The sequence below is a fragment of the Cnephaeus nilssonii genome (genome assembly GCF_951640355.1).
Source record: "Cnephaeus nilssonii genome assembly, chromosome: 16".
Lineage (NCBI taxonomy): Eukaryota > Metazoa > Chordata > Mammalia > Chiroptera > Vespertilionidae > Cnephaeus > Cnephaeus nilssonii.
The window spans coordinates 36102552-36118575 of record NC_137087.1 but is presented as its reverse complement, the minus strand read 5'-3'; the positions used below and the strand labels follow the sequence as shown (position 1 = coordinate 36118575).

At 42.6% G+C, this 16024-nt stretch overlaps 1 protein-coding gene across 4 annotated transcripts in view; it reads right to left on the bottom strand.

The window, feature by feature from the left end:
* Positions 1 to 533: 533 nt before the first annotated feature.
* STAMBPL1 (STAM binding protein like 1) overlaps positions 534 to 16024 on the bottom strand; it is a 43643-nt gene continuing 28152 nt past the window's right edge. For 2 of the 4 annotated variants that reach the window (XM_079793955.1, XM_079793954.1), the window contains exons 5-11: positions 14945 to 15040; positions 12106 to 12463; positions 10944 to 11068; positions 8798 to 8935; positions 5027 to 5139; positions 3992 to 4091; positions 534 to 1853 (exon numbers count right to left, since the gene is read on the bottom strand). In XM_079793955.1, the coding sequence (XP_079650081.1) occupies positions 1797 to 1853; positions 3992 to 4091; positions 5027 to 5139; positions 8798 to 8935; positions 10944 to 11068; positions 12106 to 12463; positions 14945 to 15040 (987 nt within the window). In that variant the 3' untranslated portion in view covers positions 534 to 1796. Of the gene's footprint in view, positions 1854 to 3991; positions 4092 to 5026; positions 5140 to 6211; positions 7551 to 8797; positions 8936 to 10943; positions 11069 to 12105; positions 12464 to 14944; positions 15041 to 16024 lie in introns of those variants that run through there. The other 2 variants (XM_079793956.1, XM_079793957.1) reach the window with 2 other exon arrangements.

Here is a 16024-nt window from a genome sequence, read left to right as displayed (position 1 = left end):
ACATGACCCTGCAATTCTATTCCTAAATATATACCCAAAAGGATTGAAAACAGATACTGAAACAAGTACATTACACACATGTTCATAGCAGCACTATTCACAATAGCCAAAAGGAGAAATCAGGCCACACCTCCATCACTGGATGAATGGATAAACAAATTGTGTAAATACATACAACGGAGTATTACTGAGCCCTAAAAAAACCAAAGGGCTGATGATACATGGTACAGTGTAGATGAACCTTCAAACAAGTTATAAGTGAAAGACGCTAGGCACAAAAATTCACTTATTGTATGGTTCCAATGATAGGAAATATCCAGAATAGATAAATCCATAGACACAGAATGCGGATTGGTTACCAATGGCTGGGAAAAGTGGTGGTTACACAACATTGTGAATATCTTAAATGTCACTGAATTTTATCTTATGTGAATTTCACCTCAATAAGTTATTTTTTTTAATGAAACAAATTAAAAATGATGTATTTCCCTAGGCCAAACTTGGATAGGTAAAACATTTTATTGCTGACAGGAATCTGCTAAATCAATAATACACACACCTCAGTTCTGTTGGCAAGGAAACCTTGCCTAAAGTCAGGAATGGAACAAATGTCATCTAGTTGCTTGTTTTTCTTTTTCTTATTCATCAGCCTTTCTATTAGGAGGAAACATAATGGAGCTTATTTCTTGAGCAATCCGTAAATGCGTTTCCTTCTGCAAAAGCTGCGGAGGCATTTTCAGCATCCTCTTCAGACTCAAGATTGCAGATTCACCATCATTCCACTGTTACATCCAGGACCCAACCAGACAGTGACTAACTGGAGTAAACAATTTTAAGGTTTCACAGTCAATGTCTTGTATGCCAACCACAGCTTTCCCAGCCTTCGCTTTCCTTCTGGCTTTATATCTGAGTTGCCTAAATGACCTGGTCTGCATGTACTAGCACCCACTACGAAGTTCAATGATTTCTGTTTTATAAAGAGGGGTATTCCCTGCACTCTGTGTGTGGACGAGGTAGCATTCCTCCCCCACTGGTCTACTCCCTAATACTAGTACTGCGCCACCCAGATTCTGTTCCAGTTCTCACGCAGGAAGAGCCTGCTATGGGTAGCTCAGTGGCTTGTTTCTGCCTTATGACAACTTGTGGGATTGGAAGTTGCAGATCCTAGACTATAGAACTAGAGTGTGGCTTGCCTTATGCATGGGGCTTTGCATCTACAGACACCACCAGCTAAGGGCAGGTTAACGTTGCAAGTCCAGCTCCACAGACAACCCACTCTTCCCTGAATGACGTTATCCTCAATTTCTTAGCATATGAAGCCCATGTGCAGCCACAGTTCTTCTCACATGTGGGGTCAGCTCATCTCCTAGCACAGGGAAAGGTTGTGGAAGCAGAAGGCCTGTCTTGGAGACCACCTGCTACTCAGAATTCCTTGTTTGGAATTATATTTTATAGGAATGAGAAAAAAATATAGCAAAACATCTAATGCTCTGAAAATGTACACAGAGATCTCTTTAAATACTGGTCATATTATTGTTTGCAGCATAATTTATTATCTGGTCATAGTAGTTGGCTCCATTAATGGGTATTGATTTAACATCATTGTGACCACTCTTAAGACAGAGCAACCCAAAAAGAAAACTTCAAAATGCACAAGAGCAATAAATATCAAACTTTCTGGTCTAAAATGTATAAATATAAAATATCAGTCACTTCTGGAAACATCTTGAGAAAATCCAGGGACCACGTGTCCATGGGCAGGTATCTGTGGTGATGGTGCTAATCTTCAGAACAGGTCACCTCAGATCCAGCACGATTATTTTTATATCTTTTACCAACACATGTTTGCATACCTAGGAAAGAAAAAATAATGTCTTTAGATCATAATGTTTAACAAAATTCTCTTTGGGGAGGGAATATGAATTTCCTAATTTAAAAATGTTCCTAATTTCAAAAAAATATTTCCAATAAGAACAAATGTAATCATGTGTAACCATTTTCAACAAAAAGAAAACATTTACAGAGGCTGCCAAGTAATTTTTATTTAAAATACTAACTTCAAACTAATGTTTCTCAGATGTTACAGCCAGAGAACCACCAAGGAATCAGTTAGAAAGAAAAGTTGTAGCCAGATAATGTTTCTTTCGGGCTACACAACGCTAATTAAGAAGTTTTCTTTGAACCGCTATGAAAAAAATTAATGTAGCCACATTATGTGGAAATCATTCATGAGACATTCAATATCATTTTATTTAAGAACTAGAGGCCTGGTGCACGAAATTCATGCACGGGGGGGGGGGGGAGTGTCCTTCAGCCCAGCCTGCACCCTCTCCAATCTGGGACCCCTTAAGGGATGTCCGACTGCCTGTTTAGGCCCAGTCCCACCGGGCTTGGTCAATCGGACATCCCTCTCACAATCCAGGACTGCTGGCTCCCAACTGCTCGCCTGCCTGCCTTCCTGATTGCCCCTAACCGATTCGGCCTGCCAGCCTGATCACCCCCTAACCACTCCCCTGCCAGCCTGATTGATGCCTAACTTCTCCCCTGCCAGCCTGATTGCCCCTAACTGCCCTCCCCTGCAGGCCTGGTCACCCCCAACTGCTCTCCCCTGCAGGCTGGGTCCCTCCCAACTGCCCTTCCCTGCAAGCCTGGTCACCCCCAACTTCCCTCCTCTGCTGGCTTGGTCACCCCTAACTGCCCTCCCCTGCAGGCTTGATCGCCCCCAACTGCCCTCCCTTGCAGGCCTGGTCCCTCCCAACTGCCCTCCCGTGCTGGCGATCTTGTGGTGGCCATCTTGTGTCCACATGGGGGCAGGATCTTTGACCACATGGGGGCAGCCATCTTGTGTGTTGGAATGATGGTCAATCTGCATATTACTCTTTAATTAGATAGGATAGAGGCCTGGTGCATGGGTGGGGGCCGGCTGGTTTGCCCTGAAGGATGTCCCAGATCAGAGTGGGGGTTCCCTTGGGGTGTGGGGTGGCCTGAGCGAGGGGCCTGTGGTAGTTTACAGGCCAGCCATGCCCCCCAGCAACCCAAGTGGAGGCCCTGGTATCTGGGATTTATGTATCTTCTACAATTGAAACTTTGTAGCCTGGAGCGGAGCCAAGCCTTCTGCTCGCTCCGTGGCCGCAGCCATTTCTGTTGGAATTTATTTACCTTCTATAATTGAAACTTTGTAGCCTTAAGCGGAGGCCTGGGCTGGCCAGGGTGTGTGGAAAGCTTGGCTTCCTCCATCGCCGCCATTTCTGTTTGGATTTATGTATCTTCTATCACTGAAACTTTGTAGCCTTGAGTGGAGGCCTAGGCCAGCAAGGGCAGGCGGAAAGCTTGGCTTCCTCCATTGCCGGGGAAACCCAAGCCACCCTCCTGCTCTTTGTGGCCGTAGCCATCTTGGTTGGGTTTATTTGCATATTCACTCCTGATTGGCTGGTGGGCGTGGCTTGTGGGTGTAGTGGAGTGATGGCTAATTTGCATATTACTCTTTTATTAGATAGGATTGTTTGCTTACTTGGAGTCTGAAGAAAACTGTATTTTAAGTATCATACAGATACATAAATAGAAATGTGACATGGACCAGTAAATAAAATAATAGGACAAATTACAAATAATAATTAATGTTCTAGATAAGAAAACTCCAAACTAAGCACTACAATGTTTTATCCCATATTATACTGCTAAAAAAAGTAAGGAGGCAAAAAAGTAAATATCTGTGCCTGGTTGGCATGGTTCAGAGGTTGAGCTTTGACCTATGAACCAGGAGGTCACGGTTCGATTCCTGGTCAGGGCACATGCCCAGGTTGCGGGCTCGATCCCCAGTGTGGGGCATGCAGGAAGCAGGTGATCAATGATTCTCTCTCATCATCGATGTTTCTCTCTCTCTCTCTCTCTCAATCTCTCTCTCTCTCTCTCTCTCTCTCTCTCTCCCTTCCTCTCTGAAATCAATAAAAATATATTTTTTAAAATTAAATATCCAACAGGGTCTACTCACACTGAACAGCCTTGGTTCCTTGGTGTGCGGATGAAAGCCCTTCTTCTTACAGGTGGAGACCTCGAGCATGCCAGCACTGGTGAGCCTGAAGATGCCAGTGCTGAGTTTCAGGGTGAAGGAAAGGTACAAAAATTAAGGATCGTCTGGGCTCTCCTGATGCTTTATTTGAATGGCACAAGCATATTCCTCAAATGGGAAGGAGGAAGGCACTGCAAACTAGGAATTCCACAGTGATTTTTTTGAACCAATCTTACGATGACTGGCCAAGAGGTGAGGAACACTGGAGGGGCCAGTGCTAACTCCAAACACCTGCAAGATTGTCGTGGGCAAGAGGCAGCTGACCTGCTGGGGAGACCACAGAGGAAAAGCGAGGCCCCCTGGAGGAAACTGCGGGTGGCAGATCTTCCTAATTGTCTTAACAATGGCAATGGTGGTGATAGCAACAGCAAATATTTACGGAGTGCTGGCTGCAGTGCCAGGCACCATGCGAAGCCCTTTACATAGACCATCATCTTGAATTTCCTGCTCACATCAACCTGTGATGGGCAGGTGTCAGGGACGAAGAGGCCCAGCCTCACGGTGGTCAGGCATCCTGCTAAACACACCATTTGAGGGTGCAGACTGGATTCCTATAAAACTTGACATAGGTCCTGGGCTTATAATCACTCTACAATAATAATCATCTCCCAAACCTAGAAAGGTTTTGGAGGTAATTAAACGAAGGCTGGAAATTTTCCTACCACAGGAAATAATACAGTAGAACTAACATCTCAAATGATAAACTAGAATAATAACATCCAATTTATCCACTTCAAGGTCATGTTAACTGGAGAAAGAGAACCAGTGATTCTCCCACTGAAAAGGACCTTGAAAAGCAAGACTGTAGAGCTACAGGTACATGGGAACTGACTGCCACCAATCTTTTCCCCCCAAGGGCATGGTGTGCCTGCCTTTTGGAGGGGACACGCTTGGACCCAGCAGCCCCAGTCACAGCCTCACTGGAGCCCCTCCACATGCACTTACTCATTCACTTACTCGTTATGCTTTGGTGAACACACAATGGCAATCGCCTCTGGCAACATGAGCTGATAGGAACAGTGAGTGTGAAGATCGACACTGGATAAGAATGCAGTTTGGGTAGGATGTGTCTATGAAAAGAGAAGAGGACAATCTTATCGGGGTAGCTGAGTCTTAGGCAAAGCCACAGACCATTCGAAGAGAAAACTAGTTATTTGCTATTTCTTTCTTACCATCATTAACCAGATAGAAATTTTTTAGTGTCTGCTGACATATACCTTCCCTTTTTGCATCTTTGGAATAACTATGACTTTGAGAAGAGTTTCTTGGGAGTGTTCATGTCCTTTCTGCTTATTGGAAAAGACAGAACTGGAAATTAATCATTACAACTCATCTAAGGAGATACCTCCATTATTATCTCCATTTTCCATACAGGGACCCTGAGGCTCCTTTAAGTAACTTGCCTATGGTCACACAGCTGGTCAAGAGCAGAGCTGTGACTGGAAACCCAGAGGTACTTTATACAAAACCCTGGACACGAAACGAAAGTTTTCAATAAGTTCCCCACATGGTGCTGTTACCCATATGTGGATCGCCATTCCCTACCAATGGGAGAACGGAACTCTTCAGGTTGTTCAAGGTGTTTGGGACTCACCTTGCACAGCCAATAAATATGCACATGATGAGAAGAGATTAAAAAGGAATTATCTTCCAGATTTGGGGCTTATATATACACGTATTCATGAGAGACAAATCAGAGGTTCATACTTGGATATGAAAAACACATGCAGCCACAATGACTTTAAAATTCACAGTCAACCCAATTACCCTCAAAAAAGGAATGTGACCATTTACATCATGAAACCAGGTCCTTGGCATGCACTGCCTGGGTCTAGCTGCAGAGCACCACGAAGGTTCCTTAACTTCCCCACGCCCATTTCTTCGACTCTAACATAACGGTAATCTTATCTTCATGGGATTATGAAAAGTAAATGAGACAATCCATGTGGAATGCTTAGCACAGCGCCTAGCCCATAGGAAGGAATCAAAACCATTTGCTGGCGTTAATTTAATATTGTCATAACTAACGGGCATGGGCTCATAGAACAGCTTCATGCCATTATGTAGAACAATAGCTTGTTCCAGAGATGTAAGATTTAAAAATTCCTTTCTACTTTATTTACTAGAATGAAGATAAAAATCCATTCATTTTTATCCAAATTCGATTTACAGAAAGATACATGTTCTGCAAAGAAAAAAGTAACTCTCGGTCTGCAAAGACCGAGCTCAACGGAGGAATGGAAATTGCCTAATTTTTTAAAACCCAAATCTTTAGCGAAGGCATGGGTGGGAGGGCCTGACTGACTGATACCTGTCTCAGTGAAAACCTTTCCTTGATACAGAGAGCCGTCTATGCCTCGGTGAGAAAGTAAGACGTGTTCAGAGGAACTCTAGGGCTCTGGAGGCAGCGAGCAGGCTGTCAAGTAGACCAGTCACTCCGTCTGTCTGTCCCTTTCGTTCCAGACTGAATGCACACAAGGCATCCTGAGCCCTTTGTTGCTGCCAGGAGGAATCACTTCTACTCCTTGACCACAACTGTCTCCTAGGAGAATGGTGCTTCCCTCCCTCACCTCCTTTATGAAAAAAAAATAAAAAATGGTGATGACAATGATAACAATAGCAGCAGATGCCATTTATTGCAATTGAACGAATGACTTTCCATGAATGATCTCATTTAATTCTTACAACAACAAGATGAGAGAAGTGCTATTATTATTATTATTATCCTCATTTCACAGATGAGGAAACTGAGCTAAGCAGAAGCGTTAATAACATGCTGAAGGTCATAGAGCTCATGAAGCTGCGAAGTCTAAACTCAACTCCAGATCTGCCTGATTCCAATTCAGCCCTTCTTTTCTGTGACTAACTTATATCTGGAAAAAAAGTTAGCTGGAGAATTTGTTCCTATTATTGTGCCGATAAAAATCTTCACAAACAGTCATTACAATCACTGAAGTTTAGACATAGAGCATCTTAGTGTTTTCACTGAACCGTAACAATTTGGTATAGTGAACTAAACGAAAAGCAAAATCCTGGAATTCTAGAATTATGCCAAATCCATTATGTAAATGATCCAATTTCATTATTGCATACATTAGATACATAGGACAGAAGGGAAAAACTCTGATTTCTAATTAGGGAAATGTTTTGTAAGATAAACTAGCATTGACTTTTCGATGTAAGTAAATTGAATGGACTATCATTCTTCCTAAGTTTATGTTACAATTTATTTGCTACAATTTTTATTTTGCTTTAAAATACATTCTTGTTACAGAAAATCACATTAAACTAAATAACGCTTTTAAAATTCAGCCATTTCTAAGCAAACAGTAAGGCACATTACTTACTGTTAGGTAAAACAAATAGACATATGGAATGTTTTGCAAACTCTTCATTATAAATAATCTCTTGTATTTGAGAGGCAGTTTATACTTTTCACAAGGCTTTCAAACCTGGCATCTTGCTTACAGCTCACACAAATCTGGTGAGGGAGAGAAGGTTTACATTAGCCCCACTTGGCCCATGAGGGAACCTGGAAGCAAGGAGGTTAGGAGTCCTGACCAAGGGCACATGGAAATTTACAGGTGGAGCTGGGACTGAATTCTCCTCTCCTCTCCCGAGTTACAGAACACCAAATGTTCGGTGACATTGTGGGTGCGGCTGTGTGTGTGTGTGTGTGTGTGTGTGTGTGTGTGTGTGTGTGTCCTGCCCCTGTTCAGTACTTCTCTATAAAGCAAGTAAAAAATTGGTCACATCATTCATCAGGGGCTCTTGAAGGTCCCCAGGATGTGCCCTGGAAATCTTGGCCAGTAAGTACCCCATAACGGTGGGATGACTTGTCTCTACCCCAGGCCCAGATGTGTGAGACTAAATGGAAAAATATCCCCAGAGAGATTACACTAAGGATAGAAAAGTAGAGTATTAGCACCAAAACCAACAACTGCAATTTTCTGAGTCCCTGGAAAAATGTGCTAAGGAATTCCCTGACATTATCTCAACTAACACTCACCATCACCTTAAATCAGTTAGTCTGATCCCTGTTTCATGGATGGGAATGCTGATACTCAGATTGCTTAAGTAACTTGCCAACGTCCCTATAATGAACTCTTAGCAGAGCTGAAATTTAAACTCACATCTTTTAATTCCTAAGCCCATTCCTGTTCCTGCGATGGCCTGGTGGGTGGTAGGACCCAATATTTTCAGCCCCATCCTTTAGGCCCTAATCCATGGCTTGTTTATACAGTTTATATACATCATTGGCCTGCAGGGGAGGTACAGTGGAATATATGGTTCCTACATAATATGTACAAAAACCTGTTTTAAAGAAACATTTCCCAACATTTTCTTAAAGGGAAAGGGAACATTAATAATTGTCTAGACAAATTAGTTAAAAATCTCACTAGGCCTCCATTCTACTCTGTAAAAATCAGCGAAACAAGTCACTAATTTCCAAATGTCTCTCCCTCTTTTAACCTGGAAATCACAGAAAAAAGTAAGAAAAAGCAAAATATAACCCTCGCCAGATTCAGATTTGACAGATTTAGACTTAACATTGAAGAAAATGCTTTGATGTGATGCCATTTATTGGACTTGAAAAATATTGAAAAGGTAGGGACTATTTAAATTAAGCTGAATTTCCTCAAGGAGAAAAAACAACAACAACACACACACACACACACACACACACACACACACACACACAACTGAGACCCAAAGGGCAAAACGTACATGGATCCATCCCAGAGTGAGGAGGTCGTGTTGATCCTGAACACTGAATAATTCCTCCACGTTCTCCACGTCGCAGTAGTCTGGGCCTGCAGACTGCTTTGGCACGATGATGTGGGTAATGGTAAATTCGTTGTGCGTCTGGAAAACAATTAGCAGAAAGGTATCATCTACTGACAGAGGAATAAAAAGAAAACAACTGGCAGAAAAAAATTCATATAGTTCTGAATTTTCTGCCCCACAACTTGCATCATCCTCCCCACTTCCCACCCTCCCCCAATCACAATTCAAAAACAAAGTACAGGTACTGAACTAGGAAATGAATTATTTGCCCAAAATGTGCGTCAGCAGTTTGGAGCGTGAAAGCCATTTTCACAATAGAAAATGTACCATAAATAGGTATTAGCATCCTAGGCTGGTCTATGGCAGTTTAGTTAATAAGTAATGTTTAGATATATTACATCTATAATGGGAAAATCAGAACAAAATAATAGTGGGTTTGTTTGGAGGGGGGAAACACTAGTTCCATACCTCTGTGGTGTTACTAGAGGAGATTTCTAAGGCTTTTCGAGGTTGATGGTCTTGTTTTTATTTTAATTATATTGGATTTCACTTCTTGACTTACGATTTTCTTCTACTATGGGGAGACTCACTGGGATTTTTCCATAATTAGGTAATCTTTTGGATTTGCAATTAGATCAAGAGAAAGTTAAAATAAATTACCCGCCTCAGCTACAAGATAAGAGTTGCAAGGAAGAGGGTTGTAAAGAGGTGGCAGGAGCCTCAATAACAGCTGTTGTGCTGTGTACAGCTGTCCATCCCTCCACAGCACTCCTTCTTTGAGCTTGGAAGCCACAGACTTCTCTCTAGTCTTAGGGCTCCCTGCAAACTGGCCACTCTTCCTCCATCCTTCATTGCAGCTCTTCCCTCCATCCCAGTCCCTCACTCACGGCTCACTTTATGTCTTCTTCAGGCTTAGGGTAAGATCACTTCTTAGACCCTCCCAGACAAGGTCAGTTTCCTAGTTACACATTCCCTTGATCCTGCACTTCCACTGAGAGCACCCAGCCCCATTTCTAATTAATCATCTGTCTCAGTCTTTGCAAGCGTCATGTGGCAAGGACTGTGGCTCTTGTAGGCTACCGAAGGCCAACACCTAGCACAGTGTCTGGCACATCTTTGTCTGATGAGGGAAGGAAGGAAGGAAGGAAGGAAGGAAGGAAGGAAGGAAGGAAGGAAGGAAGGAAGGAAGGAAGGAAGGAAACAAACTTAGTACAACATATGGTCCTGGGAGGAAGCATCCACAGCACACTGCCCCCTGAAGGGCAAATAAGGTGACCGTGATGGCAGGTCATTCTGCTGTGCTTGCCATCTGTGCTTCCTTTCTCCTAGACTCCTAGACTCTCGATTCCAATAATTACAGGCTGTTGTTGTTCCTTGTGATTAAGCCCCTAAAGGAGGATGAAACACTGGAATACTGTAGGAGAATGTGTACTGGAGAACAGAACATAGTATGCATTCCATTAAACAACAGTTCTTAAGCTGAATGTTTAGGGCTGACAATGTTCCTGTACCCAGACATAGAAACTTATACCCAAGGAGACTATGAAAGGCCACTTCCAAAAGAAACATTATTCATCTTTCTTGCAAGTAAGAAATTCATTTCATCTTCTCTCTTTTATTTCCTTCTACGTTGACATTGTCTTTCATCACATATTTCAGATAAAATCTTTCATACTTAAATAGGGCCTGTGCCATAAGATTTCGTTTGTTGAAACTATTGCCCTTAAAGGAAACCACAAAACCCTAGTTGTACTGCACGCATCTCTGAAAAAGAGGTGGCAAGACGATACCTCCCACGATAAAAGCAGGCAGTGTTAATCATATAAATGTATGGGAAACTAACAATGGCAACAAAAATTTGTCTTAGAAAATTAGATGGTTTTGAAAATCCGAAGACCTGAACTTTTACCATCCATGTTCTAGCAGGATAGTTCATGAATAATGACAGTAGTTTTATGAACTTAATCTCTGAAAAGTTAATAATATTTGCAACTCCTAGGAAGCTACTACATTCTGCTCTGCTGATCACAAGAACATCAGTGCTTTGGGAAGTTTCTGGTGCAGAGACATGAAACAAAGGCCGTACCAGTTTTCCGCAGAGTATTCCACAGGTTTCTATTCCTCTCACTGTGTTGGATTCTGCCAACTGCAGAAATCTGTGGCAAAGATCTCTCGGTAAAACTACACACCGCAGTCCTTCAACCACTAAATCTGAGAAACAGAAAAGGGAGAAGAAGCTAAAAAAACCCCCCACAAATCTTACATCCCATCCTTCAAAACAGTTTTTGGCGAGTGACTGCAAATAAATATAAATATCAAAAATTAAATGACCGGACACTCCACTTTCCATGTGTTAGTTTAAAACTCTTAAATGTAAACAGTGACTAGAAGGAAGGTAAAATGACCTAAACTTACAAATAGGTGGCAAAGGGCAAGCACTTTTACATTTCATGCCCCCGATCAACTATGTGCATGTAAGCACGAGTTCTGTTCTGGCTCAGAGACAATGTACTGTTAAGCCACAGGCTACACAGATGACCCCTTGCATCCTATAAGACACAGGGTGAATACTCTTTACTGTGCTTCCCATATGTTACTTATATCTTTAGGAAAGTTGGTGGTAAGTAAAAAGATGGTGTTTTCAAGAATAATGAGCAGCAGCTCAATTTATAAACTGGTCGTCTACCATGACTTTTTAAAAATAAATAGAAACACAAACTCCATCTGACAGTGTCTGCCGGGAAGAACGCCCCATTTGCTTCTGAGAACTTGCCAGGACAGACATGGCAGCGCCCAGCAGCACTCACTGTGGGCAGAAACCCATAAGCCATCTGGAGGCCCAGGGCAATGCTCACCATTTAAATTCAAACTGCCAAGCAAAGTTCTGGACAAACAAGTTTCTCAACATCTTTCATCCCCAGCATACAGTGTTTAAGATTCATGTGTTTCTTTGATAAAATACATGAAAGAAAAAAATAATGCTTGGAATTCTTCTCTTTTAGACTCTCTGTACCGTGACCGAATACAGTCCCGTGTGTTTAAGTCTCTGCTCTTTCGGGGCAAATCCGGAATTTTCAGGTTCCATATAGTACAAGTCACATGGTACAGAAGGATTAGCTCTGTCTACGTGTACATATGATGGAGGGGGTCCTACCACGATTGATAAGGAAATGAGGGCCCTCCCAGATGAGAAATACGGTCCCATTAGAAGAGATGCAATGTCTTGCAGGGGCCCACTGCACACTTACTCTGAACGGCACTGAGAGTAGCAGCTGGCTTTAAGGCCCTGTTGACCGGAGGAGAGTGGCTAGCATAATTGGTGGCATCACTTTTATTAGGTTGGTCGGCAAATACATTCAGCAGGGAATTGTTCTGGTGTTTGGGAAAGCAGGACAAAGTGCTGCCATCAATCTGCTCCGACAGCGCTGGGGTTTCCTGGCTTCGCGTCTGACCTCGGGCTAATTCTTGCTTCTTGAGTTGATCTTCAAAAAACAGAAACTGCTCCGTTTCCAGCTGCTGCTGGCGCATCTGAGCAATCCGCTTCCTTTCGGCCTCTATCAGTCGCTGATGTTCCAGTTTTTTGAGAAATTCGGCTCTATATTTGTTCTAAAAAAACATGTGGTTGCCAGAGCAAAAGGTTAGTTTCCAAGGCAAGAACATCACACTGGGATTAGACATTCAATCTTCCAGCAGACAGAGCCGCAGCGAGATACTGCCATCTGCCCGTAGGGACACTCGTGTGACAGTGAGGAAAATATATAAGGTCATAGCCAAAGCCCCTTAACCTGATTCGGGCAGCAGTTCTAAATCCACTCATATTTTACCAGAGACAGGCCATGACAGTCAACTTCCCTCCATTCCCCTGCGCTTTCAAATGTTAGAAAATCAAGGTCAGGATGCTTTTCTCAGCCTGACTCACCAAACCCTGAGGAACAAACTATCTCAGAAGTGGTTATATCACCCCAGACTGCAGTGGCTAATACAGTAGCCATTAGCCATAGGTTGCTATTTCAATCTATCTATATAAAAGCCTAAGTGACCATTGCAACGAATGAACAACCGAGCAGGCTGCGTGGGGCGACCAGGCCAGCAGGGGAGGCAGTGAAGGGAGACCAAATTATTGAGCAGCAGGCTGCATGGGGTGACCAGTCCAGTGAGGGAGCAGATGGGGGCAACCAGGCCGCCGGGGGATAGGGGGGTAGTTGGGAGCAATCAGGCCAGCAGGCAGAGGCACTTAGGGGTGATCAGGCCAGCAGGGGGCAGTTAGGGGTGACCAGACTGGCAGGGGGGGGGGCAGTTAGGGGTGATCAGGCAGGCAGGCAGGTGAGTGGTTAGGAGCCAGCAGTCCAGGATTGTGAGAGGAATGTCCTGGATTGGTGAGGGTGCAGGCTGGGCTGAGGGGACTCCCCCCCACCCCACCACTGTGCACAAATTTCGTGCACCGGGCCTCTAGTTTAAATATATTAAAATTAAATGAAATGAAATAAGAAATTCAATTCCTCAGTCCTGCTAGGTATTGAGTACCATGTGGCTAGTGTCTCCCCCATCAGCAAGTTCCACAGAGCAACTCCCATCATCGCAGGCCGTTCTGTGGGACAGGCTGCCCTAGAACCCTTTGCATGTGACTCCAGAACTCATACTGCTGGAACTTTACAGAGAAGGGAGATCAATAAGAAACATTTCTCAAAATGTGGTCCAATCATCTCTAGTACAACAAACCTGCACTTTTGTTTAAAATGGAGATTCCCAAGTCCCCGTCTTATCAAAAATATCCAGGTACTATTAGTTAAGAATATAATTTTTAAAAAGAAGTTCACCAAATAACTGTGAAATTGACTTTGGGAGCTACTGTAAGGTAGTTGGGTGGCAGGAGGGCACAGCTTACAGCCCCACATAGAAACCATATACTTGTTATAGGGCAGATTCTGATTCAGCAGGCTTGGGTGGGGCTGAAGATTGTGCATGTCTAACTGCTCCCAGGTAACACTGGTGCTGTCTGTAGCCAGGGCTCACCAGTGTGTCTGTTCATCTCTCCTAGGCATAAAGGAGATTTCTACATGTCATCCACGTGGGATGCTACTACTGTGGACTGTGAAGTCAGACCATGCAACAGCTGCTAAGGCTGTTTCTCCCAAGGAAATCTGGAGGGGGCAGCCAGACGCATTGCTGAGTATGAAAGAGAGACTTAACTGGGCTTTTTTCCCTTGCCGTTGCTTTGACTGAGCCTCCAGAATCAATTTTATCTTTCATAGTTCAAATCCAATCAAGTCATCAATATCCACACTTGCAGGAATCTTCTGATTTCAACGTTTTCTCTGTCACTTAGTCAAAAACATCACTCAAACCTCACCTCTGGCTATGTTCAAAGAACACAGAGAAGTTCTGTGACCGTGTTCAGACTAACTGAAGTCAGAGTCAGCAAAGGTGATAACTCCCAGAGCACATAAATACATGAACAGAAAAGGCAAAAACAATCCTTGTAAGAAAGCTGAAAACATTAAGAATTCATGTTTTCAACTTGGGTCTCCTATAAACTGGCCAATGTCTTCTTTCAAAGCCTTTCAGTCTCATTATCATTTTTACTCTTTATTTAATAAGAATCCAGAAGCCATCATCCCTTGATGATATGATTATATTTCACTCATCCGATTATAATTCTACCTCCGTGAAGTATTGACTGCAATATGTAAGAATCTAATTCACATTTCTAAGGTCTGCAAATTAGATACATCAGAAACCATATACTTGTTCTCCCTACCACCTATTAGCTCCATTCATCACCAAAGAGCAGGCAGCTGGCTCAAGGTTACATTGGCAAGAGTTGATCAAAAAGCTCTATTAAAATCTCTGTAGGAAATCTATTTTCTAATGCATCACTTTATTAGATGTTGGAGGGAAATGAAAATACCACATCTTTGGTGCAAGTGCTTAACCCGGAAATCAACATGAATTTTTTATTGGTGTTACATCACTGCATCTTTAATTTTTAATCAAATGTATATGACATCTAAAAACTCATATAAAAATGAAATTCAAAAATATATTTGCACAGAAAAGGCATGAAATAAATGTACCAATTGGACTTACTTTGCTTTGCATATGGTCTTGGTATTCTACGTTATATTTCTTTAAAAGGTCCTTTTTCAATTCATCTGTCCTTGGAAATGCAATCTCCTTCAGTTTCTTTTAAAAATATATATATACATATTGATTAGTGGGGTTTTCAGTATAGTCTTTCAGATCATCAGCTGAGAAAGAAAAACAGCTGGAATGTGAATTAGAAATCAAAACACAAGTAACCAAAGATGATGGTGGAAAAGAGATCTCTTTTCTAGGCTCCAAAACGTAACTTCTCAGTAGGGGAGGGGAGAAATGATCCCCTCTGCAATGCTTATCTGCATTTTGTTTGGATAGATACCCCATTTTGAGGCAGTCGGTTTGCAACTTCACATTCCACAGTATGTAACGATATGTCATCATACCCAGAAGGGACACTGAAGAACATGATAGATAAGTGCTCCTAGGTTTGACAGACTATAAAATGCACTGAGGAACTCTCCATAAAAACACAGATTCCCAGGCCTAAACCCAGGTTTACTGAATCCACATCTTTATTAGAAGGGGAAGGGTTGGAGAATCTGGATCTTAAACAACTTCCCAGTGACTCTCAATGGCTGAGAAACCTGACATAGTCCAAGCACAACCCCCCACCCTCTCTTTAGAGATGAGGAAACAAAGGCCTAAAGAAATTAAAAGGCTTGCCCCCTATGACTAGAATTTAAATCTCCAGGCTCTTTCACTAAACTTCTGTTCTCATAATCTTTTGTCATCCATCCATCCATCCATCCATCCATCCATCCATCCATCCATCCATCCAACAAGCATAAAGAAATGCTTTTGAATAATTTTTCCTACAAGCAAAAACAACAATAACCCCAAATTAGAGTAAATGAGTCACATTGGCAGCCTGGGAACTTTTGTTTCCCTACAGAACCCTCTGAGGTTGAATGAACAAGAGAACTGAGGGGAAATGCTACACAATGGCATGGAAATGAATGACCCTTCAGGTAAGTGTGCATAGAAAAATTTTAAAATAGTGATGACCACTTGACAAAATTTTGAGTTCTGCTTACAGGCAGCGTCAGGCTCTATGTAACTGGTAAGAAA